The sequence below is a fragment of the Rissa tridactyla genome, chromosome 2 (assembly GCF_028500815.1).
Source record: "Rissa tridactyla isolate bRisTri1 chromosome 2, bRisTri1.patW.cur.20221130, whole genome shotgun sequence".
Taxonomy (NCBI): Eukaryota; Metazoa; Chordata; class Aves; order Charadriiformes; family Laridae; genus Rissa; species Rissa tridactyla.
This window is the reverse complement of record NC_071467.1, coordinates 1,991,188-2,013,977: the sequence shown is the minus strand read 5'-3', so window position 1 is coordinate 2,013,977 and position 22,790 is coordinate 1,991,188. Positions and strand designations below refer to the sequence as shown.

Below are 22,790 nucleotides of genomic sequence, written 5' to 3'. Positions count from 1 at the left end.
GTAGAGGCAAGAGGTCCACCAGCATTGATGGAGGTAAAGCAATGGGGAGCAGGGTAAAATCGATGTGCATAGCAAATGGAGGAGCTCTAAGGGAAACAAGAGGGTGAAATAATGGCTTTGAGGAGTTTCTTTTGGTGCTACAGTGGATCTTGAAACAGTCTTGGAGGGATCTGCCCGTGCTTTGCACCGGTGTGTGAAAAGCAGGCTCAGAGGTCTCCATCCTCTTAAACTGCCCAGCCTTGTGCCCTCCCAAATGTGTTGGTTTTTTGGTTTTTTTTGGTTTTTTTTTTTATCCGGGGTCTTTTAGAGGCTCATTTCATCCATCTGAACCTCTCCTTGCACAATGGAAATCATCTCTGCTTGGGTAGAGCTTTTGTGGCCCTGCATTCGGAGACCCTCTTCATGGCAACCTCTCTGCCTGGGGCATCCCATAATAACCTCTTGCCCCCACGAGACGGGGGGATATTGCCGACTGTTATTTCCTGAAGTCGGAGATTAAACGTGTTTTCCCTGTCTGCAGAAAGTCCGAGCTGAAGCCAAGGGAAGGAGGCAGGGATGGAATTAATTTACTGCTTTGTGCAACTTGTTTCTCCACCCCCGTGAACTCTTGACTTGCTGCCTTGCATTTGATCCTGCCCTATAGCCGGCAGGAGATGGGAGAACTTATAGGCACGGGGGTCACATCTGTTCCTGAGCTCGAGGGTTATGTTGAGCTCATCTGCAGCCCCCCGGGTCTTGTCTTGTGTCTGGATGGCGAGACCCTGGAGAGGAGGTGCTTAGTTCCTGTTTACAGTTGCATTTGGGAAGCCTTTTCTCAACAGCTTAGAAAATACATTACTGTAAGCAGCATGTGGTGTTAGATAATAAAACTTTTATTTCAAGTGTAATGCCGGGCTCTGAAAGAGCCCTTTTTAATCCCAAAATGGTGTTTTTTTCTGGTGAGAACCCTGCCCCTCTCTCTCAGCAGGGTTGTGACCCCTTCGCCCAGACCCAACGCAGCAAACTGCAGCATCGCCGGGCGCGGATTAACCAGCAGATCAACAAGGAGATGAGGATGCGAGCAGGGGCAGAAAACCTCTTCAGGTGAGTCCTGGCTCTGGAGCATCCCTCTGGCCCAGGGATTTGGCTGGGGGTGGAAATATGGTCTTGATGCTGGCGCTTCCATGGCTATGGTTGGGGTTTGCTCAGTCTGCCCATGACTTTGCAGCATTCATCCTAGAAATGCCCGCCCTCCATTCACTGCAATGCTGATGCCATGCATTTTAGTGAAAAACTAGAATTTTAACATCCTGGAAGCCTGGTACAAAGCAGGGTGTGAGCAGATGGAATAATGGGAACAAGCGTTTAACTGGGATTGAGCTTGGACTGCAGAGCTCTTGCCTGATAACCCCAGCAAATAGGTCAAATCCAGCTTTAGTTCCGAAAAATCCCCATTCCACTGCTTCCACCAGAGCAGAAGCTGAAAATTTAGGTCTGTCTTTGCAGATGGGTGCAGTCCGGTGGCTCTTCATCCTGTTGGGAGGATGCATTTATGGAGTCGTGCAAAAGTTGGCACCTTTGCATGGCTTTCAGATTGTCCAGCACAAGTGGAGCTGGCACAGAACTGGCTTCCCCTGTAGATTGTTCATGATGCGTGACTTTTTGCAGCTATTTTATCTTTTTTTTTTTTAACCTAAGAATGACTTTTTTTTTTAGCTCTTATATGTGTCTCACGTCCCTGTAGGACGTTGGAGCAGATGTGCAGGGTGGGCAGGTCTGTTAGTGCAAGAAAATATCATAAGGCTGCCCTAAACTAGCTTCTTTTGGCCTATATTTCCAGTGTATTGATTTATTTCTTTTTCCCCCCAATAAAATAAAATCAACTTTTCACTTCTGAACTTGAATGATTTAACATCAGTGCCATATGCACCTGGAAGAAGGGAGTAATAATTGCTCCACCAAACTATAAGAAAAAATGGTATTTTACTGGTAGTCGAGGCCAGCGGGTCTTCCCCGGGGGAGGAGAGGTTACAGCCTCCATACCCCTCTGCTTCAACCAGGCTGCCGTGCCTCATCTAATTTAAAAAAAAAAAAAAAGGCCATGAAATCCCAACATGTGCTGCTCCATGTGACTCCCCTTTATGATAAAAAAAAATAAGGGGAAATGTGCTGGCTCAGCAGAAACATGCCTCGCCCCGGTTTTGGTGCAAACAGCGGGACTTGGAGCTGGATGCAGGGGAGTGAGCAAAAATGTGATGCAAAACACATCTTAATTACTCGGCCAGGGAAATGCACTGATGGAGCTCTTTTTTTTTTTTTTTTTTCCTTTTTTTTTTTTTTTCTTTTCTTTTTGTTGGATTAGCAGTTTGAATGTCCTTTGGTAGCAGCCACTTTTCCTCCCTCCCACAAATCCACTTTGCAACTGAGTGATAAATGCGGGTTTCTGGATGCTTCGATGGTCAGAACTTATGAAACATGGGAAATCTTGGGGCAGGGGGGCAGACAATAAATCAAGCTTGCGTCTGAAACTAAAGGCTGAAGTTGTGGGGGGTGGGGATTATGTTGTAAGTCTAAAGGTTATTGCTTAAAAATTATAGACTTGAAACTTCTTTTGCATCTCTCTATGCCAGTGCTAAATGCAAGCAGAAAAAATCTGTGGGTTGCCCAGCCTGGAGCGGAATTTGCAGCTGAACTTGCTGGTTTCTTTGCCTCTGCAAAAATAAAAATACCCCAACTCTCAATGCTTTTAAAAAAAAAAAAAATATCTCCTAGACTGTTCTGTTCAGTATATCGGTCTCCTTTCCTGAAGAGTTTGCCATGAATGGTGTGTTGGAAAAAAAAATAAAAATGCACGTGGTGTTTGCCCAGCGGTGTTAAGAGGGTTTGTTTGCTGGATAAATAGATGGGCAGAGGCAGCGGAAACCTTTTCCTTTCTTGTTCAAATACTGGGGCTGAGTGAAGCAATCAGGGAGATAAAGGTGTCGCCAATAAACCAGTTTCTTAAAAAGAAATTAAAAAAAAAAAGGCAGAAAGCTTTGGTGTTAGCTAAGCAAACAGCTGATAACTTCAACGAGGAGGCTGATGGAAACACGTAGGCTCTGCTTGCTCATATGGAGATCGGTGCTTGCCCAGGACGGGGAGCACAAAGTACCTCAGTGCAGGTTTGCTCACAGAAGTGATTGAGTTCTTTCCCTAAATTACTTCTCTGAGAGGTGCTGTGCTCTTAACTGCTGCATGTGGCACTTGCAGAGTGCAAACTGCAGTGCCGTGGAGTGACATTGGGCTTTAAAACCTTAAGCTGGTGACAACTCCTGGAAAAACTTGCACGTGCGTGCAAAACCCTGCCGAGCAAACTTGGTCTTTGGAAGCTGACGTGTCCTTTCTGCTGCAGAGCAGGGCTGAAAGCACAGGTCAGAAATATATCATGTGTAGGTAAAAATGTTACCCTGGCATTGCTGGGTTGCAAATCAGCTATTGGTAACATAAGACATCAAAAACTATATAAATATTGTTGCCAGCTGGAAGCAAGAAGGCGAAACTCTTTAATTCATAGTGGAAGAAAATTGTAGCGACAACAGTAATGTACCTCTGTGTCCTGGAGGTGTTGTGATGCATGGAGGACTAAATTAGCAATTAAATACTGGTTTATAGGGGAAAAAGGGTGGTTACTGTGCTGATACTCTATGGGGAATAGCAAAAATGCCAAAGGATGTTTAAATGGAAGCAGCCATGGAGATCTTTGGACCTGCTGTGTCTTTGCTTTGTTTGTTTAAAATAAAAAAAAAATTCATTGGTCTTGGGAAATCCCAGCAAAGGGGAGTCAGGGGAGGAGACACTAAAGGACCAGCGTCTTAAAAGAAAAACAGCATAGTTCCTTCTCGCCAGGTCAGGGCGGGGCCCCTGAATGATCCTGTCCACAAAAAACCACAAGTCAAAGACACTGTGCTTTGCAAAAGCTGGGGGAAAGCGTTGCCCTGGCCGAGCAGAGCTCGTACACATGTTGTTTTTCCAGGACCCCGGTGTGATTTAGCACGAGCAGCCAGAGCCCCTTTCAGCTGACAACTGTGCGCTGTCAGCTCTGGGTTATCTCTCCCTGCTTTCCTTCGGAGCAGATAAGAAGGGTGTAATCAGCCTGGGAGCTTGTCTTGCAGGGAGCGGGCAGCTGAAATCAATCCTTGGTGTTTACATCTCCTTGACGTGCTGGAGTGGGGAACGGAGGGCCTGGTCTGGCTCTACTAATGGGTGAGCACGGCAAGCCTCTTCTCTTGCAGAAGGGTTATTTGGACCCAAAAAGAAGTTTTTCTTCCTGTCATGGACCAGCAACTAGGACCACACAGCCACCCACACACTCCCCCCGGTTGGAATGGGGAAGACAATCAAAAGAGTAAAAGTGAGAAAAATCTCATGAGTTGAGATAAAGACAGTTTAATAGATAGAGCAAAAGGTGTGCGTGCAAGGCAAGGAATTCATTCACTGCTTCCCATGGGCAGGCAGGTGTTCAACCATCTCCAGGAAAGCAGGGCTTCATCACATGTAATGGTTACTTGGGAAGACAAACGCCATAACTCCAAACATCCCTTCCTTCTTTCTTCTTCACCCAACTTTATATACTGAGCATGACGTCATATGGCATGGAATGTCACTTTGGTCAGCTGGAGTCAGCTGTATGGGCTGTGTTGCCTCCAACGTTTTGTTCACTCCCAAATTTTGTGTGCTCGCTGGTGGGGCAGTATGAGGAGCAGAAAAGGCATTGAGAGCTTAGCAACAACCAGAAGTGTTAGTGGGCTATCAACAATATTCCTGTCCCAAACCCAAACTAGCACTCTACCAGCTACTACTAAGAAAGTCAACTCTGTCCCAGCTGAAAGCACAACAGTTCCTCAAACCCAACTATCAAGCACTTTTATTTGGTGTGGGTGAGCACCTTGAGTGCTCATAGCCAAACCTGAAGCTGCACTGGAAGTGGGAGCATGGATGGGCAAGGGGAAGGTTGCTTTGGGGGAGAAATAAGCAGGTTCATCTGAGCAGGGTGCAACACTGTAGTGAGTTTTGCCTGGCCTCAACCTCCATGGCACAACAAGCTGGGTGCTCTGGCTTCCTTGGTCCAACATCATGTTCAGAGCAAGAGGTATGGAAGGTTTGGATGGATGCACGTGTTATCGCACCACTGGATAACTTAACCTCTGTTTATCACTGCAGTCAAGTGTTGATAAATAAAGGAACTGATGAAATGGGGGAGGTTTGATCCACACGGTGTTGTCTTGCAGGGCCACCAGTAACCACAAGGTCAAAGAGACGGTTGCCCTGGAGCTGAGCTACGTGAACTCCAACCTGCAGCTGCTGAAGGAGGAGCTGGAGGAGCTGAACAGCAGCATGGACGTCTACCAGAACGACAGGTACACTGGGCAGGCAGCTACCTACAGCATGGGAAGAGCAACTTAATCAGTTGGGGGTTTATTTTTATTATTATTTCATTTTTGCTTTTTCTGGGAGCAAGGCAGCCTCTTGCCTTGTACCCATTGCTCTGCTTCCCTGTTCTGTGCAGGGTTTTGCCTCTGGCAGGGACCACGGGGTGGTGGCAGGGGGGGTTGGAACTGGATGATCTTTAAGGTCCCTTCCAATCTGAACAATTCCATGGTTCTGTGTGATTTCATGACTTAGGCATGGGCCAGATTTCCTGGAAACAGTTTTTCACCTTGGGAACATCCATGTTCCATCTATAGAGCTGCAAGAGGAGCAAACTCAGCAGCATTCCTAGCAGATACTCAGGAGGCATTTGGGGATGGATGGTGTGTCCTCTTAACACCAATGTCCCAAAGTAGGATGGATAAGTCAGAAACAACCATCTTGACTTGCATCATCCCCCTTTTCCTGAGCATCCCACTAGAGCATGAATTTTTTCCAGCAGGTGAAAAGGGTATTTAGCAGAAGAAATTAAAAGTGTGGCTGTTCAGGTGTCTCACCTCCTGTTCTGCTTGTTCCCAGAGCGGATTACTCACAGGTTTCTTTTCCCGTCGAGGGTATTAGGTTATTTTTCTCTCTTTCTGAGGTTAGACGTTTTTTGTTAATTGTAAATGCTCTGTCACTTTGAAATGCTTACCCAGCCGCCTCAGGCTTGACTCACCAGAGCGGTAATCCTAGCACGCTCGCCAACAGCAAGCCAACGTGCCAGGGCGGCTCGTCAGCGCTGTTTCACTGGGTGAGAAAAGCAGAAATCCCCGAGGCAGAACAGACTGGGGACGCTGCAGCAACGTGGGAGCCACTGCTGCTCCTTCCCTTCCCGAGATGGATGGGTGAATGGTGTTTGATGACACCAAGCTGAGTGGTGCGGTTGACAGGCCTGAGGGGCAGGATGCCATCCAGAGGGACCTGGACAAGCTTGAGAAGTAGGCCCACGTGAACCTCATGAGGTTCAACAAGGCCAAGGGCAGGGTCCTGCATGTGGGTGGGGGCAACCCCTGGTCTCAGCACAGGCTGGAGATGGAGGGATGGAGAGCAGCCCCGCTGAGAAGGGCTTGGGGGGTGAAAAGCTGGACATGAGCTGGCAACGTGCGCTGGCCTACATCCACAAGCCCCCCGCATACTGGGCTGCATCCCCAGCAGTGTGGGCAGCAGGGCAAGGGGGGGGATTCTACCCCTCTGCTCCACTCGGGGGAGACCCCCCTGCAGTGCTGCCTCCAGCTCTGGGGCCTCAGCACAGGGGAGGCATGGAGCTGTTGGAGCGGGGCCAGAGGAGGCCCCGGAGATGCTGCGAGGGCTGTAGCCCCTCTGCTGTGAGAACAGGCTGAGAGGGTTGGGGGGTTCAGCCTGGAGAAGGCTCCGGGGAGACCTCTAGACCCCCTTCCAGTACTAAAAGGGAGCCCACAGGAAAGATGAGGACAGACTTTTCAGCAGGGCCTGCTGCGGTAGGACAAGGGGTAATGTTTTTTAAACTAAAAGAGAGGAGATTCAGACTAGATCTAAGGAAGAAATTGTTTATTGTGAGGGTGGTAAAACACTGGCCCAGGTGGCCCAGAGAGGTGGTAGAAGCCCCATCCCTGGAAACATTCCAGGCCAGGTTGGACAGGGCTCTGAGCAACCTGGTCTAGTTGAAGATGTCCCTGCTCATGGCAGGGGGTTGGACTTGATGGGCTTTAAAGGTCCCTTCCAACCCACACTATTCTATGATTCTGTGTCCATCCACGCACTTTTCCCAGCACATGGTCCTCCTTGGAGAAGGATTGCTGTGCTGCTGGGGACAGAGAGAGGTGCAAAGACCAGGAGAACATCAGTGACTCCATCCTGCAGGTTCTTGCAAGGATATTAAATGTAGGATCAGGATGATCCAGGTGCAGGATTGCATTAGAGTCATGAGGTCTCCTATGTGTAGAAAGCCAAGGGAGCCCATATCTCTACCACCCTTGGGTATTTGCTGCACTTAGAGGGTCTGTTGCAGTCTCTGAATATAATCCTGGATGTTGGTCCTTCTTCTTCTGTGCTAGAAGTAGGGATGCATGCAACATTTCCCGTGTTGCATGCATCCTCCCCAAATTCTTCCCTATCAGGGATGCTCAGCTTTTCCAAGGCGCCGCTTGTTTGCTCTGGTTTAAAAAGAAAACAGCATCAGCAGCAACCCCAAAACCCTGCCCAGGCCAAACAAAAGCCTCTTTGTTTGCTCTAGGCATTGGATTCAAGCGGAAATCTTGTTAAGGAAGGAGCGATAATGGCTTTTCTGCAGTAATTATAGCTCTTGATGCTGTTTATTCAGTATGAACAGATGAAAATGTGGGTGCAACCTCCCTGCCCCGCTCCCCATGTTTTTGCAACTTTCTTTGCCTCTTTTCTTCCCTGGACTAATGAGTGATGTGCTAACAAGTTATCAGCAGTCTCTGGAGGTAACGAGAGGGGGCTCTTGTGCAAACTTGGGCTGGTGAGGGCTTCATCCTGCCCAACCCGCTTCCCATTTCTCACTCTGCCAAACCCTTCTCATCTCTTTAAACCCTATAAACCAGACCCTTGGGAGGCCAAGGTCTGGGGATGCCATAACGTGGCTTGGTGCCAGGGTTGGGGACATCCCTGAGGGATAGGTGGGTATTGGGGAAGACTTTTGTGGAGCTGATGTGAGGTGCGTGTACCACCACAGGTTCCCATTCCCCATCTCTGGATACAGGAGTTGAACAACGGGTCCAGCTCTGGGGCTCTTTGCAGAGCAGCAACACTGTAATTTTCTGTGTGCTCCAGGCTCTGCTGCTTAGACAGGCCATTACTTCTTGGCAGCAGAAAACTGAAAAAGCCATTAAATCCCCCAAAAGATGGTCCTTCCTGGCTCTCATCCTGCAGCGTTTCTTCCTCGGTGCTGCACAACTGCCCTGTTTCAATGTTGAAACACAAACCACTCCCCAACTGGGTGTTCCCAGAGTCGTCGTCACCTTCAGCATTTTACAATATCAAATGGGCTCTGCGATAAGAGCTATTATTAGACAACTGCTTTTAATAGAGGTAGAAAATTTCAATATCAGGTGCAGGGGTACAGCCCAAGCAAGTCCTTATCAGCGCCGAAGCCCAGATTAGCATGTAGAAGTGGGTGAATCCATGACCTGTGCTCCCATCACGCCCGGTTCCCGAGGGCTGGTAATTAAAGCAGCTTCGTTGTTGAAGTTGATTTGGGCACTATTGTACTTGTTACAGAGAGAAAAGCAGAAGCTGGATGAATAAGGCTGATGGTTTCACATTCTTTTCATATCATATATGAAATATATGATATGAAAAATATATTCTGTTTTCTGCATGCCTCTGCTCTCACACTGCCGTTCCAAATATAACATTGGGAATTTTTGTTGACATAATACGAACGTTGCTATGCAGAGTCGGGTCCTCTTCTACGTTTACCCTTTAATAGGAGCAGCAGAAGCCCAGGGTAAAGAGCTGCTTCATTTTAATCCCTCCAAGGCTTTTAAACCAACCACCAAATAGGTTGCTGTCTTCTTCTAGTGAGTCCATCAGCGTCCCCATGATCCCTTTGGGCCTGAAGGAGACGAAGGAGCTGGATTTGCTGGTACCGCTAAAGGTGAGCATCGAGGTTTCATTCGCTTGATGCAACGTATGACGATGGAGGGAAGTGACCGTTTACTTTGGGTACGATTGGGTGCTGTAGAGGAGATGCTGCAGCAGCTGCAGAAAGTTTTCTATTTTAGAACAGTTGCAAAAAAACTAGATTTATGGGGAGGAGCTGAACTTAAAACACAGCAAAGTGGGAGATGAGGGTCTGGAGAGCAAGAGCCAGGCAGGGGAGGAGATGGCTTTCCCTGGCACAGGTTTTCTTGCAGAGAGAGCTTGCAAACTCTCTATACAGAATTGCTGAAAGTCATCCTTTAAATCTTGAATATCTATTCCCAAGGGTGACTCAGGGCATTTTTTCTCTTGTTTCCCCATCCAGGATCTCATCAGTGAGCACTATGGAGAGGAGGGTGTCTTGTTTGAAAAGGAAATCAAAGAGTTCATGGAGCTACGGCAGGTCGGTGTCCCTTGAGTTGCAAAGTCTTTCTTTGGCTTGTTCAGAAACGCTCTCTGGAGGTGTCCCATTTTGCTCCAGGGTCCCCCCAGCCTTTCTCCAAACTGCACCCTTACCCTTGTGTCTTGGGGTGAAGGATTCCCGCACTAGAGCTCCTCAGTGCTTAGTTCATAGGTTACAAAATATTACAGACCATTCAGTAATTGTTTTCTTTCCCCATCCTTTAACGCTGCACTAACCTAGAACTGAATAGCAATAAAAGTTATAATGCAATCCATTACTTGTTTATGAATATTAGTTCACCCCCAGCGAGGCTAAATGACCGCTAGCGCTTGGAGAAGAGGAAATATAAAACAAAGGTGGCACAAAACAAATTCACCTGGCAAAGGTGAATTTTCATAAGTAACTTCAGGTTTTGCCTTGCTGTGAAGCTTTGATCTGGGAGAGCGGAAAGAAAGAGGCTTGCTCAAGCCCTTGTGAAGGGCCTGATCCTGCTCTTCAGGCTGTGGGAGGGGGAGCCCTGCAAAGCCAGAAGCTGGGAAAAGCCCTGTGGTTACAACTAGGCGTTAGGAGAGCTCTGACCCTCCTCCCTGTGTCAGGTCAAAAGCTCAAGGGCTCTTTTATTAAGAGCAAAAAATCCTATTTCTTCCCTAGTATTTATTGCAACAGACTTTGCCTGAATTTCCCTCTTAAAAAAATAATAATCCCATCTTGGCTTAGGCAAGTGTTACCATCAGGTTGGTTCCCAGGCTGCTGGCTCTGGATTTGGGTACCCCAGCACTGAACTTGTGCCGGGGGACCGCCTCCTGCTGCTGCGCAGCCTCTCATGCACTATTGATCTAATCCTATTGATCATATCGATCTGATCCTATTGATCTAATAACTGAGGTGGAGTTTCTCTCCCCTGGGCTGGCCAGCATGTGCAGCTCTGTAAATCTGACATTTTCTTCCTGTTTCCTCCCCTCTCTTCCCACCCACACGTCTCCTCTCCCATCCCTGCAGGCGATGCGCACCCCAAGCCGCAACGAAGCTGGGCTTGAGCTCTTGATGGAATATTACAACCAGCTCTACTTCCTTGACAGCCGTTTCTTCCCTCCCACCAAAAGCCTGGGTGTCTTCTTCCACTGGTTGGTGCAGCTTTCCCCATCCCACCCGGGGCATCATGAGTGGGGAGGGAGCCAGAGCCAAGCCTCCACAATGGGATCACTGCCTCGGCAGCAAAGCTGGTGTTGGTGGATGCAGAGAGCTGGGTTTTCCCTTTGTTCTGGGCTTGCTGTTGCCCTAGGCAAGTTGGTTAGGGGAGGCAGGGGAAAGTGTGTGCCCCGTGGGGATGAGCCATTGTCGCAATGGTGGCTGCGAGCCCACACAGAGTGCTGAGAACCCTCCAGGTTCCTCCTGCATCTGTGGGCAAGTACTCGGGGATGGGCAGCTGTTGACTCTTTCCTTCGCCAGGTACGACTCCCTGACGGGGGTCCCGTCCCACCAGCGAGCACTGGCCTTCGAGAAGGGCAGTGTGCTCTTCAACATCGGAGCCCTGCACACCCAGATCGGAGCGCGGCAGGACCGCGCATCCCTGCCGGGCCTCAACCAGGCCATCGATGCCTTTCAGAAGGCGGCCGGTATGTGGGTTTCTCCGTTCCCCAGCTCCCCATGGGCATGCAGGCAGCATTTCCACAGGGTGGGAATAATCCTCATGAGTGCAAGGAGGGGAGGGAGCAGTTGTGCAAAGAGGGATGGTGCCAGGACATCTCCAAGAGACCATGAAACAAGCACAAGTTGGCCCCACACTGCTTCTGTCAGTTATGAAGACCAGCTGGGATGACCCAACAGCCACCCAAAGGGCTCTCTCCTGCCACATGGCTGTAGGGGTGTCCCAGCTGGGGAGAGGAGAGATGCTGATCCGTCTGCGAGCAGCTGGAAAAAAAGGGACCTTGGGACTGTGATGACCCAGGGCTTTGGAGAAGAAAGCTGTGGGCACAAGGATGGTTTAGGTAACAAGGAAGGGACCCGCAACATTTTTACCCACTGGTTATGGTGGGATGTTTGATGTGTGAGCTGCATTGGTGGCTCTTCTCCTCCTGTGCCGCCAGTGGGGAAACCTCCATGGTCAGAAAGCCTGATCCTCCTGCTTACAAGCCCAGCTGCTACCAAGAGCTTCTGCCTCACACAGGTGCCTTTAACTACTTGAAGGAAAACTTCTCCAATGCTCCCAGCCTGGATATGAGCGCTGCTTCCTTGAACATGCTGGTGCGATTGATGGTTGCCCAGGTCCAGGAGTGCGTCTTTGAGAAGATGACCTTGCTGTGCACTCAGCATGACTTCCTCTCCCGGCTGCAGCTTGCCCAGGAGGCAGCAAGGGTGAGCACCTCAGGGAGGAGAGGACTCAGTGGGACTGCCACTACTGGAGAGGCTCCTTCTGTGGTCAGCAGAACCCCCCAGGAGAGGACAGCCTGCTGTCACTGTCTCCTGATGGATGTCCAACATCCCAACCCGTGACTTGTCTCTTGACACCCCACAGGTAGAAGACGTCTACTCGCTGGTGCACCAGACGATGACCCAGGCCCACGTGAAGGATTACGTTCCCTTCTCTTGGACCACCATGGTCCACGTCAAGTCGGAGCATTTCAAAGCCCTCTCCCACTACTTCGCTGCCATTGCTCTCTGCGACTGCCCCGGTGAGTGTTAGAACTTGGAAACAGCTCCCTGCTCAGCCAAGTGCTGGCTCTGCGTAGTAGCCTGGTATTTGGGAGGGAATGCAAAAAAGAGGTGAAGGGACACATGCACAGGGTAAAGGGATACAAAACCTAAAGTTTTTGGGATGCTCTGAGCTGTTGATCTCACGTATTGACTCAGCGATTCATGCACAGGGCAGATTTCTCCTATATTTCTGGTTTGCAAAGTCCTTCCAAGAAGGTGAGCAAAAAGGTGCTGTAGGGATATCACCTGCTGTCCCTTTTGGGACTGGGTGGGTAAATGGGGGGATCAGCTGCCTGCTGACCACACGTGTGCTGGTGTCTTTGGCCGGGCATCCTCCCGAGGCACCCCGGTCCATGTGGCTGGCCAGCGAGGAGTTAAAAAAATAAAAATAAAATGAGAAAAATTCTGTTCTGGGCTACTCAAATTTAATTGCCAGCCTCGTGGCCAGCTGCTCTGGGCATCCCAGGGTGGTGGGGTGCTGGCAGCAGAGTACACGTGGCTGTGCCGGATCCAGGCTTACATGGTTCCGGGAAGCCAGCTGGAGCGTGGACGTGGGATGCAACCCATGATCTCCATCTGTGCCATCACCGACAAGTGATTTCGGGTCAGGCTGAGGATCTGCAGGCGGGCAGGCGATGCATGCTGTGACCTGTGGTGCTGACCCATCACTTGGTGGGGTGGCTGAGGACAGGCTGAGGGACTTCTTGGGGGATGGCTGCCGAAAGCAGTGTCGTGCCAGTGATGGCAATGTCTGCCAGACTGTCCCAGCATCCTCCCCCGCTCCGGAATCTGCCTAAAATCTTGCTGCCGGGCTTGTGCTATGTGGGTGTTGCAGAAGCAGGATTGAGCAAGGAGAGTTGCTGGGGCAGAGACGGGAAAGAGTGGGGTGCTGTGGGGCTGGAGCAGACAGAAAAGGGAGAGGATGATGATGGGGCTGGGTTTGCATGAGGTTGCAAAGGACAGGGCAAACCTCTCCCCTAAAATTTTTAGGCTGTTTGCCTGTCCTGGTAACCTTAGGTGCTGGGGGAAACACAAATCTGCAGGAGATCCCTAATTTGGGGGTTTAGGTTGTTTTTTTTCCATTCCACCTAGAGCACGCTGTTGAGATCTTACGTGCTCACTCACTGCCTCTCCAAGCATACCCTGACCCCGTTGTTCCAAGTAACAACTATTTTGCTTCCGTAACCAGCTGGAGGTAAACTCCTTACGCTGCAGTTTAATCCTCCCAGGGATGCAGGCATGGAGAGGGTTGGCGTGGGGAAAGCCAGCCCTGTAGCTGCTGGTTTCCAGACCACTGTGTGCCTTTGCTGGGTGTGCTCACCAGGCTTTGGAATTTACTTCCGTCTGGACCAGCAGGTGTACAAGGTTCCCTAGAGCCCTTTGGGTTGCTTCCTATTGCACCCTGTGCCCAGGAGAGGAGGTTCCATGCATCCCTGAGTTCCCTGTGAGCCAAAGGGGATTAGGATCAGCTTTGGTTGGAAATAGGGGCATAAAAATCACACGTACCAACAAATCACCCCAGCACCGTGCTTGGAGCGCCTGTGCAAGCTGTATCCATCTCAGTTTCTCAATTGAAGGACCCCCACGGTTGCACCACCAGTTCTCTGCCCATGCAGGGGTCCCAGGCACAGCAAGGAGGGCTCAGCTCCCAAATTACACTTTAATCTGCCCATCTCTTGTGCTTTAGTTGTCTGACTTGGATCCATGTCACTAACCTCCAGAGGGGAAAACCCAGGGATCTTGATTTCCAATCCTACTTCCAGTCCAGATCAAAGGAGGGAAGGAGGCAAAAGAGTCAGGTACTTGTGCTGTGCACTGGACAAATTCTGCACTTGGTTTCAAAGCCTAGTAGAGCCTTGAATGTGATAACTCATCCCTCTCTATCAGTGATGGCTTGGTCGCCATTGCAGGCTGTGGTTGGGTGAGAGGAAGCCGCTGCTGAAGTTATAAGGGCCACCTGAGCATGGATGTGGCTTCCTGGTCCCCTTGTCCCCACCACTATTGGGGGTCCATGTGGCTAAGCAGCACCCTGACTTCTCTCTAAGCCCATCCCCACCCAAATTTTTCACACAGCGGCATCCGATGCTGAACTGCCAGAGCAGGAGAAGGCTTTTATCCAGTTCCATGTCACCATGCCAGAGGGACCATCTCTCCGCATCCTCCTGCAGGACCCCGAGGAGAGGAGGAAGCTGGGTAAGTGCATCCATGGGGCAAAGCCCCCAGTTCTTGTGATGAAAGCTCGATGCACAGACAGTGAGCCCCACCATAACCCTACCCATGTAGGCATGGTCTCCACGAAGGAATGTGATGAGCTGTTGGGGGATCTCTCCATGCAAAGACACCTTTTTTGGGACTTTCTTTGGAAAGAACCTCTCCTGGGAAGGCAGAAAAGTGTCACAGTTCCCTATTAGGGTGTTGAGGACCAACTCATGGTGCTTGCACTTACCTGTCCAGCTGAGTTTGACAGTAAAACCTCAGATGCCAAGGTGTCCTGTGCCAGGTGATGTCATCTAACGCAGCATGGAGAAATCTGTAGGGGCACCGAGATCCTGGAAGCTCCTTGGCTCGGGCTTGCTGCTGACTTGGCTCGATGACAAGAAGACGCAGCAGATGCCAGGGGGTGGCTTTTTTAGCTGCATCAAAAGTCTTGGGAGACGAGAGCTTCCTCCCATGCGGATTTTCAGCTTCAGGGGAAAAACAGAGCGTTGCTTATTCAGCTGAAGTCGTGTTTTGGCAGCCCCTCCCCAACAAGGCTGCAACAAGAGCAAGCTCAGCGCCCTCATTTTGGGGTGTTGTCTCCTGTTTGCCTCCCCCATAAGCTGTCTCCTGGTGTTCTTTCCCCTCATTGCACACATGTGAAAGGAGACAGGTCCCACCAGGAATGAGTTTGTCATGTCACCGACCCCAGCAAAGTCCTCCTGACTGCTCAGCCAGATTTTACTGCTGGGGATGGAGGATGTGCATGAGAAGACTCCTTACATGAACCCCCAAACCAAAGCGTTATGGTAACACCACCCCAACAACCCTCAGCTGCTGTCTGGTTTCCCGGTTTGCGTCAACCCAGCTCTCAGCTCTGCCTGCTCTTTTTTTGGGGGGACGGGCTCCGTTCAACGTCCACTGGTGAAAAATGAACGCGCAGATGCCAGCCTCAGGTCTGGTTTTGGTTACAGGAAAGGAAGAAACTTGCATCATTAAAATCATCTTCCCAAAAGGATATTTTTTTCCCCCTTCCCTTGTCTCCTAGTCTTATTACGTTTTATCATACACAGTATATTCCACCACCTTCAACAGAGTGGAGCCAAAATCTTGCACAACTTCCATGCTCAACTTCTATTCCCAGTGATCTCTCTAAAATAGCAGGAGTTGATAATATTCAATAAAACATAGTTTCTTTCTTGTCCGTGGATGGAGCTGGCTGTGAATGCTTTGATAAAATATGATTGATTGCATTTGATACAATTATTTTGGAGAGTCACTTCCTCTCTGGTTTCCATCCAGCCTCGATATTTCTGCGACTTGTCATGGGGAAAAGCAAAGGTCTTCAGGCCACTGGCTGTGGTTCTCATAAGCCTGAAGCAAATTCCGACCATCTCCCTGGGTTATGTTGCCACCGTGTGTCCTAAAACTGGAAATGCTACAGGCACACGTGTTTCTATGATACGTGTGTGCGTGTATATACATGTATATATATAGCTTTTTCGGTAGTTTAGCATTGGATACGGGTATCTTGGTTGCAGTCTCTCGCAAAGGAGATGTTTGCATTGATATCCGTGGGTTATCGTGATTTCGTCTCTTCTGGCCATTTTTCGGCCGCTCCGTTTTCGCAAGGATGGAAACACGTTGAAGGCAAGTTGAGAGGAGCAAAGCAAGAGCAGGTGCTGAAGAGGGTGGACAGCAGGACCTGGAGGGCAAGGAGAAGGCTTTGCTTAACCTAGAAAAGAGGGAGATGTGTTGCATCTTCCTGAAGCTAAAAGGCTGTCACCAGGAGGACCGGGCTCAATTGTCCTCTGTGTCCCCCACTGTGGGGCCACAATGCGATGGAGAGAAGTTAATTTGTGGAGGAGATTGAGGTTAAGCGTTAGGAGGTGTAACGTGGTGGCGGCTCCTTTGCCGGCAGTTTTTGGGAACATCTGCCAGCTCTGCTGCCAGCGCCGGGGGAGTGAAGTAGGTCACCCTTCAAGGTCCCTTCCCAGCCCTACATCGGGGGCTCGAGCTGACGGCTGGGACCTACTCCATTTAGCGCACGTTGAACGCCTGGCAGGCTGCGAACGTGACTGGGCTGTCCCTGAGTCACGTCGGGTGACACAGCCGCAGAGGCTGCTGTCATCCGTGGGCAGCCGAGTGAACGGAGAGGGAACAGCGGCGGGGCTGCTCCACTCTGCTCGGGCTGCGATCTCTCTGCTCGCTTGCAGGCAAAGCTCATCTGAAGAAAGCCATCATGAAGCACGAGGAAGCCATGAGGATCCACGGCTTGTGCAAGATCCTGCGGAAGATGGATATCCTCCAGGAGGTCCTCTCCTTTGCCCACAAACGCTCGCTGAGCAAATATTCAGAAATCGACCATGAGGAGGACTTCTTTGAAACAGGAGATGCCCCGGACATTCACCGTAAGTGTTTCTTTGGGTGTGCAGCTGGAGAGGGGGTTTGTGGCAGGTTGCATGGGGTGGGCAAACTCCACGGTGAGTTTGTGGCATGTCACTGTGGACCAGAGCTCCCTGCACAGTGGTGGAGCATCACGGGTGGGAGTGGGGGCTCCAGGCTGCGTGTCTGGCAACTGCCTGAGCAGGTCCCAGCTCTTATGGGTCACACCATCCCTTCTCGGGGGGCGTGATGTAGAGGCAGCACCTGCTGCAACTACCTGACCCTGGCATATGTGCTTTTCTCTCCGTACCACTAGCCAAAACACTCCAGAAACCAGAGATAAAATCCCCCAACTTCTCCCAGGTGAAGGTGACCGACCTCTTCCACAGGCTGGTACGTACAGCTATGGGATGGAGGTTGCCCCAAGGGAGCAGACGCCTCTTCCTCCTCCCCTGCATGCTCTGCTTGCCTGGTTTCCTTCCTCCCCACAGCCTCTTCTCCCTCTCCCGGTGCAGCTGCTGTGCTCACAGGCGGTTTTCCAGGGAGGATGAGTTGCCTCCTTGCAGGCAGGGACCCGTGCAGGAGGAGGGATGGGAGGGCGCAGATCTGTCTCTGCAAGACCTAAATGGGTCGTGAAGCTCCTCTGGTGCATGGGAGAGTGGGCACAGGTGTTTTGGGTGGGCTTTACCTGGGAAGGACTGAAGGGACCCTTTAGAGGAAGCTTTTTAGGGGAGCAGAGCAGGATGGTGCCAGCTGAGAGGCACCAGGAAAATCTCAGCGAACCTTTATCTCTATCCTCTTCAGGTTTACAGGGTCCCAGGGAGCAGGACTGAGCTTTGGGGCTGCTGTGGGACCTGGCTGTGCTGTCCCTGTCCCCCAGACACCCCAAGGGTTGCATAGCACCCCAGGGAGAGGTTGGGCATCTCTGCTTTTAAACAGCCTCAGGGCAGGCAGGTATATCCTGCTCCTGAGGGAAAAGAAAAGTAGGAAAAAGACATGGAAATAGGAAATATCTGGAGGGGATCTGACCCCGAAGTCCCTGTCCCACCACCTCGCACCCTGCTGCTGGACCACCCCAGCCAGGCTGCATCGCCTAGAGCCAGGCAACGGTGACAAACCCTCCTTGGGTGATGGGTTGTTTTTTATTCCTGAAAGGGGGAATTAAGGAGCCAGCTCTTTCCACCAGAGCTTTCTGTTCTGTTTGCTCCAGGATTATAGTGTCTAAACTCATGCCAGCTCACTGACTGTACCGAGACCTCCTCCTCCTGCCTTGCAGGAGCGGGGCAGTGCCAGGAGGATGTCCAGAGCTAAGCGCTGGGCAGAGGGTTGGAGCAGAGACCTCCTGAAGTCATTCCCAACCTGCACAAGACTGCTGCTGCTGCTCATAAAGCTAGCGGCTGACATGGACTTTTAAGCACCTCTAGCTTTGTACTGCATCAATCGGTGGTTTTGGGCATGCAGGCAGGGTAAAACGCTGGTCAGGCTCAAAATCACATCCTTAAAGAAATGCAAAAGCCTTTCTTGCCCTGCCTCCTCCCCATCAGTGGGTGTTTTGCAAGGTTGCACATCGCCAGAGAGTTGTTCTTGCACCGAAAGGTGCTTTCCATGTTTCTGCCTTCCCCCTAGGGGCCCCTTTCGGTTTTCTCAGCCAAAAACAAGTGGTACCCAGTGCGAAGAGTCCACCTGATGAGAGGAGAGAATGGTTTTGGGTTCACGCTGCGAGGAGACTCCCCCGTCCTCATTGCTGGTGTCATCCCGGGGGGCTGCGCTGCTGTGAGTACCCCCGGCTCTTGCTGTTCCCATGGGGATGCTGGAAGTGAGGTGTGAGGGGTTGCCTCGAGGGGTACCAGGTGGGTTTAGGTCTTAACACTCAGTTGGTAACTACATCAGTGTGCTCAGGTGGAGACTCATCCCTGCCAGATCTCAGCCCAGGGCTTGCAGATGGGTGTCATGAAAGAATTGAGATTTTTTTTTTTTGGTAGGAGGCAGCTAAGGCAAAAAATATGGATGTTAGCTCAGTTTTCAGCTGCTGGCAGCCTCTCGTTGGCAAGCAGCCAGCTCCTTTCTCCCCCGTTTTGGGACGTGACGGTGGATGGAACAAGGTGGCAAGTCGGAAACGTGAGTTATCTTAGTGAAAACTCACTGTGTAGGCTTTCTGATGGATTAGGGGCAATTTTGTTTTCCAGCAGAAGCTTTCTGGAGCATCCTGGTGGGACACCCAAAAGGTCTCCCCCCTCCCTCAGCATCAACCCTGCCATTCAGAGCTCAGCATCTCTGTAATAACACGCTCCTTAGCAGCAGGATCACATCCCTTTTTGGGAGACTAAAATCTTCTTAAAGGCCACATATCTGGACCACAGTTGTGTCCCTTGGGCTACTAATATTCATTGCTCTCATCTGGGGTGGGATTGGTCTCCAGATAGACACCAAAATGTGGGTGTCCATGTGTGGATGAGTTTCTAAACCTCCATTGCAGTGGGTCCAGCATGTCCTGGCTGGGTTGTTCCTAGCTCTGATGCTGTCCCCACAGCCCTGAGCTGGCATGTTCTGTCCTTCAAGCATGTCAAAAGCCTTGTTGGTGCCTTGATGGATGAAAGGTGTGCAAAGAACCTTGCTGAGCCTGCTCTGCTTTCTCAGGGATCAAGGCTTGCAGGCAATATTTTTTATATGTTTTTCTGGAGACCTGCAATGTTTAACCTTTATTGAATGGTCAGAGCTGGATGCAAAAGCCAATGGGCTGGGAGTTTAGAGCATGCTGGATGTCATGTGTGGCCATCTCCAGCAGCTGCAGAGGAAATCCTCAGTCTGTAGAGCATCCCACTTTTCTGTGCGTGCTGCAAAGCAGATGTAAAATCTTTAGGATGATGAAGGCATTGGCTGTGCCGTGCTGTAGGTAGAGGGTGGACTCCCTGTGGCCCGGATCTCTGCAGGTCCTTGGGGTAGGTTGGACACTGAGCAGACCTCATGCAGCAGCATCCCTGAGCTCAAATACGGGTATCTTCTGTCTTCCTCCGCAGGAAGCCGGCCTGAAGGAGGGAGACTACATCATCTCAGTGAACGGCAAGGACTGCAAGTGGTCTAAGCACGCCGAGGTGGTGCAGCTGCTGAAGAGCACTGGGGAGGAGGGAGTGGAGATTGGTGTGATAACCCTGCAGGGCTCAGAGGGACCGAAAGCCGTAAGTCATGTCCCAGCCATTAGGTGGGAAATCACAGAAGAGGTTCCCCAGTGTCTTGCTCCCAGGCTGGAGGTGCAGGGGTGAAGCCGGGCATCACATCTGCAGCCCGGGTGCTGCCCTGGCTTCATCCCTCTCACCGCTCCCCTTCCCAAACAGGCAGACAAGAAGGCAGCGGCGATGTCCTCGGGCAGCGGGCTGCAGAAAAGCAACAAGGAGAACAGCCGAAAGAGCCTGATGAACAGCAAGAGCGCCAGCACGCTGCTGGTCTGGAGCAAGAAAAGCAAGAGGAGCAAGAAGAGCACCTACAGCGTCCCCTTCACCACGGTGGGAGACAACGAGGCCATGTACTGAAGCAGCCACCGGTCTAGGTCGTGTCCTGCGAGCCCCGGGGCTGGCTGCCCGTGAACCCTCGCAAGCACCGGTGGCCTGTCCAGGTTGTACTGGTGTCGGTGCTGCCAGGAACCCCCCGCCCTGGGGATGCGCCGCTGGTCGGATCCTCTCCAAAGAGGCGAGCGATGCACAGGACCGGACTCCTCCATCTCCCAACTCCTGAGTTAAACGATCCTCAGCTAAACAACATGGGGAAATACTGATTTAGTCTTAATTTTTAAATATTTTTTTTGTTTTTTGTTTTTGCTCTTAAGGGGTCGGGGGGGAGCTGTGCTTCGGTGTAACGCAGGGAGTGGTTTGTGTCTTCTGCTCAGTGCGAGTAGTGGCCAAACCAAGCCCCAGCCATTAAAGCAAAAGCTGTAACCTTCTTTAGCGTCTCCTAAGCTTTCTCTGCAAAGTAGAAGATGGCACTGCTGCCGCTGCTCGCTGAGAGCTGCTGGCAGAGCCAAATCGTTCAGCAGCTCCAGCTGGAGGTCACCCTTCAACTCCCCTTTTTCGGGAGAGGGGATAGCGTGGGCATCGATGACTCGTGGTGACCCCATTATGGGGTCCGGCGTAGACCTGCCCAGGCAGCACTGGGCTGTGCATCTCTGCCGTGATACCAGTTAGGATGTGTTTCACTGTTTTTTTTTAGTGCTTTTTGTTTCTTTTTTTTAATGGACACCCAGCAAATACAGCCCAGCTGCACAGCCTGCTTCTTTGGAAGAAAAGGGAAAGACTTAACGTGCATTTGTTGTCTCGCTTTTTTTAATCAGTAGAGGTGGATTGCCCTAAATATGTGAGTAGATTAATAGCTAAGAGCCTTGGGCTTTTTTTCTTAGTATGAGATTAAAATTCCAGGAAGATAGCTCCTCCAGATTATTAAACTACTAAATTTGTGCTAGTATTGGATCTTGCACACGTTGCTAATACCCTAACACTGTGCTGTCAGCATTCGTACCAGAGCTGGGCTGATGGATACATACATCTTGGTAATTGTACTGGAAATGCTGGGAGACTCCAAATATGTGCTTAGATATATTGGCAAAATTTTCTCAACCCCATTTCTGCCTTGTGCATTATTTTTCTGAAGGCTAAAGAGCTGTCTGGTCTTCAGTGCTTGGATGATCTTGGTAGGTATAAAATACCCTTTCAGAGATGCAATTGTATTTTTGTACTTTTGAAGTCGTGACAAATTTGTAGCGGTAGTTTGATGAAGTGAACGTGCACCGGCAGCGGGATATCGTGGTGTGAGCATCCCCCCCCGGGGCTTTACAGTGACTTCTTCTAGGTGGCTCTGCCCATGTGCCAAGTTTTCACTCCCCGTTTTATTTAAGGAGAACTAAAGGATGGCTTCTAACTCTGCGTTATTGACCAAGAAGCCTCTCCATAGACCGAGAGATCATCAGACCGGATTATGGATCCGGCTGCCACCACCAGACCATCTGGTGCAGTTAGGTTTTCGACGTAATCTTGCCAGCTGCTTGGCGCAGGAGTGGGAAGAAAGGGAGTAGGTTCATAGAAAAGGCCACCTTGCCATGAAAGTATCCTGGCAACATCTTCCCCCGATGCTAAACATGTTGCCGACACGGTCGTCTCCGAGCTGGAGATGTATTTATTTAGAAGAAGCGTGTACAAGCGGCGAGCCTGCGCGTCGCGTCGCCACTTGCATCACCCAACTCCTCCGTTGGCGCTGTCGGAGGGGTTGTGTTTTGTGTGAGTTTCCCTAACAACGGTGGGTTTGTTTTGGGTTTTTTTGTTGTTTTCTTTTTTTTTTGATTTGTACCTGGACTCTCACCTTTTATGGATTAAAAAACACTGATTCAAAAACATTTTGTAGCATGTCTCTCTGTTGCAAATCACAGGTGGACTGGGTGCACCAGCCCTGGAGAGGAGCAAGCCCTGCATTGGACTTCCAAATGGGTTGATTCTGGGTTATGTTTACCTAAATCTGGAGGTGTTGAGGTTGGGAGAGATCATTTGGCTCTTGTACAGCCTGATCCAAGGTAAACGGAGATTCTAAGCAGCCAGATCAGCCCAGCAGCCCTTGGAGAACCATCATCTCCATGTCCAGCGTGGTGTAATGGGAGGTGGTGGCTTTGTCACATAAGTTATTTCATGGAAGTAACATGGGAGGTGAGGAGCGGGGCTCAGGCTGGATCCCATGGGGACTTTTCTCCTGGAAAAAGAAAAGGAAACCATTCAAGAAAATAATTTTTGCTTCACACAGCATGTTTTGATCTGCTGGTTTTGGGTTTCTAAAGAGGGTTTCCAACAAGAGTTTTCAAACCCCATGTTTTTGAAGACCACATCAATAGGAACAAAAGTATCACTTGTGCTGGAGGAGCTCATTGGTAGCTGGTAAAGAGCAAAGCATTGGCATCGAACCACTCCCCACCCCATATTCTCCTGGGGGTTTGTGTTTCACTGGACTCTACCTCCCCGCCATCCTGGGAGGGTGACCAAGCCCATGGCTGCGGGGCTGGACCATGGGTCCT

At 50.6% G+C, this 22,790-nt stretch overlaps 1 protein-coding gene across 2 annotated transcripts in view; it reads left to right on the top strand.

Annotated features, from left to right (window-relative positions):
* RHPN1 (rhophilin Rho GTPase binding protein 1) overlaps nt 1-22,103 on the top strand; it is a 32,675-nt gene extending 10,572 nt beyond the window's left edge. The window contains exons 2-15 of one of the 2 annotated variants that reach the window (XM_054193274.1): nt 968-1,083; nt 5,247-5,375; nt 8,950-9,025; nt 9,395-9,472; nt 10,472-10,596; nt 10,922-11,088; nt 11,640-11,827; nt 11,988-12,144; nt 14,240-14,359; nt 16,579-16,773; nt 17,064-17,140; nt 18,374-18,520; nt 19,765-19,923; nt 20,080-22,103. In XM_054193274.1, coding sequence (XP_054049249.1) covers nt 968-1,083; nt 5,247-5,375; nt 8,950-9,025; nt 9,395-9,472; nt 10,472-10,596; nt 10,922-11,088; nt 11,640-11,827; nt 11,988-12,144; nt 14,240-14,359; nt 16,579-16,773; nt 17,064-17,140; nt 18,374-18,520; nt 19,765-19,923; nt 20,080-20,274 — 1,929 coding nt within the window. In that variant the 3' untranslated portion in view covers nt 20,275-22,103. Of the gene's footprint in view, nt 1-964; nt 1,084-5,246; nt 5,376-8,949; nt 9,026-9,394; nt 9,473-10,471; nt 10,597-10,921; nt 11,089-11,639; nt 11,828-11,987; nt 12,145-14,239; nt 14,360-16,578; nt 16,774-17,063; nt 17,141-18,373; nt 18,521-19,764; nt 19,924-20,079 lie in introns of both variants that reach the window. The other variant, XM_054193273.1, reaches the window with a different exon arrangement.
* Nucleotides 22,104-22,790: the final 687 nt, after the last annotated feature.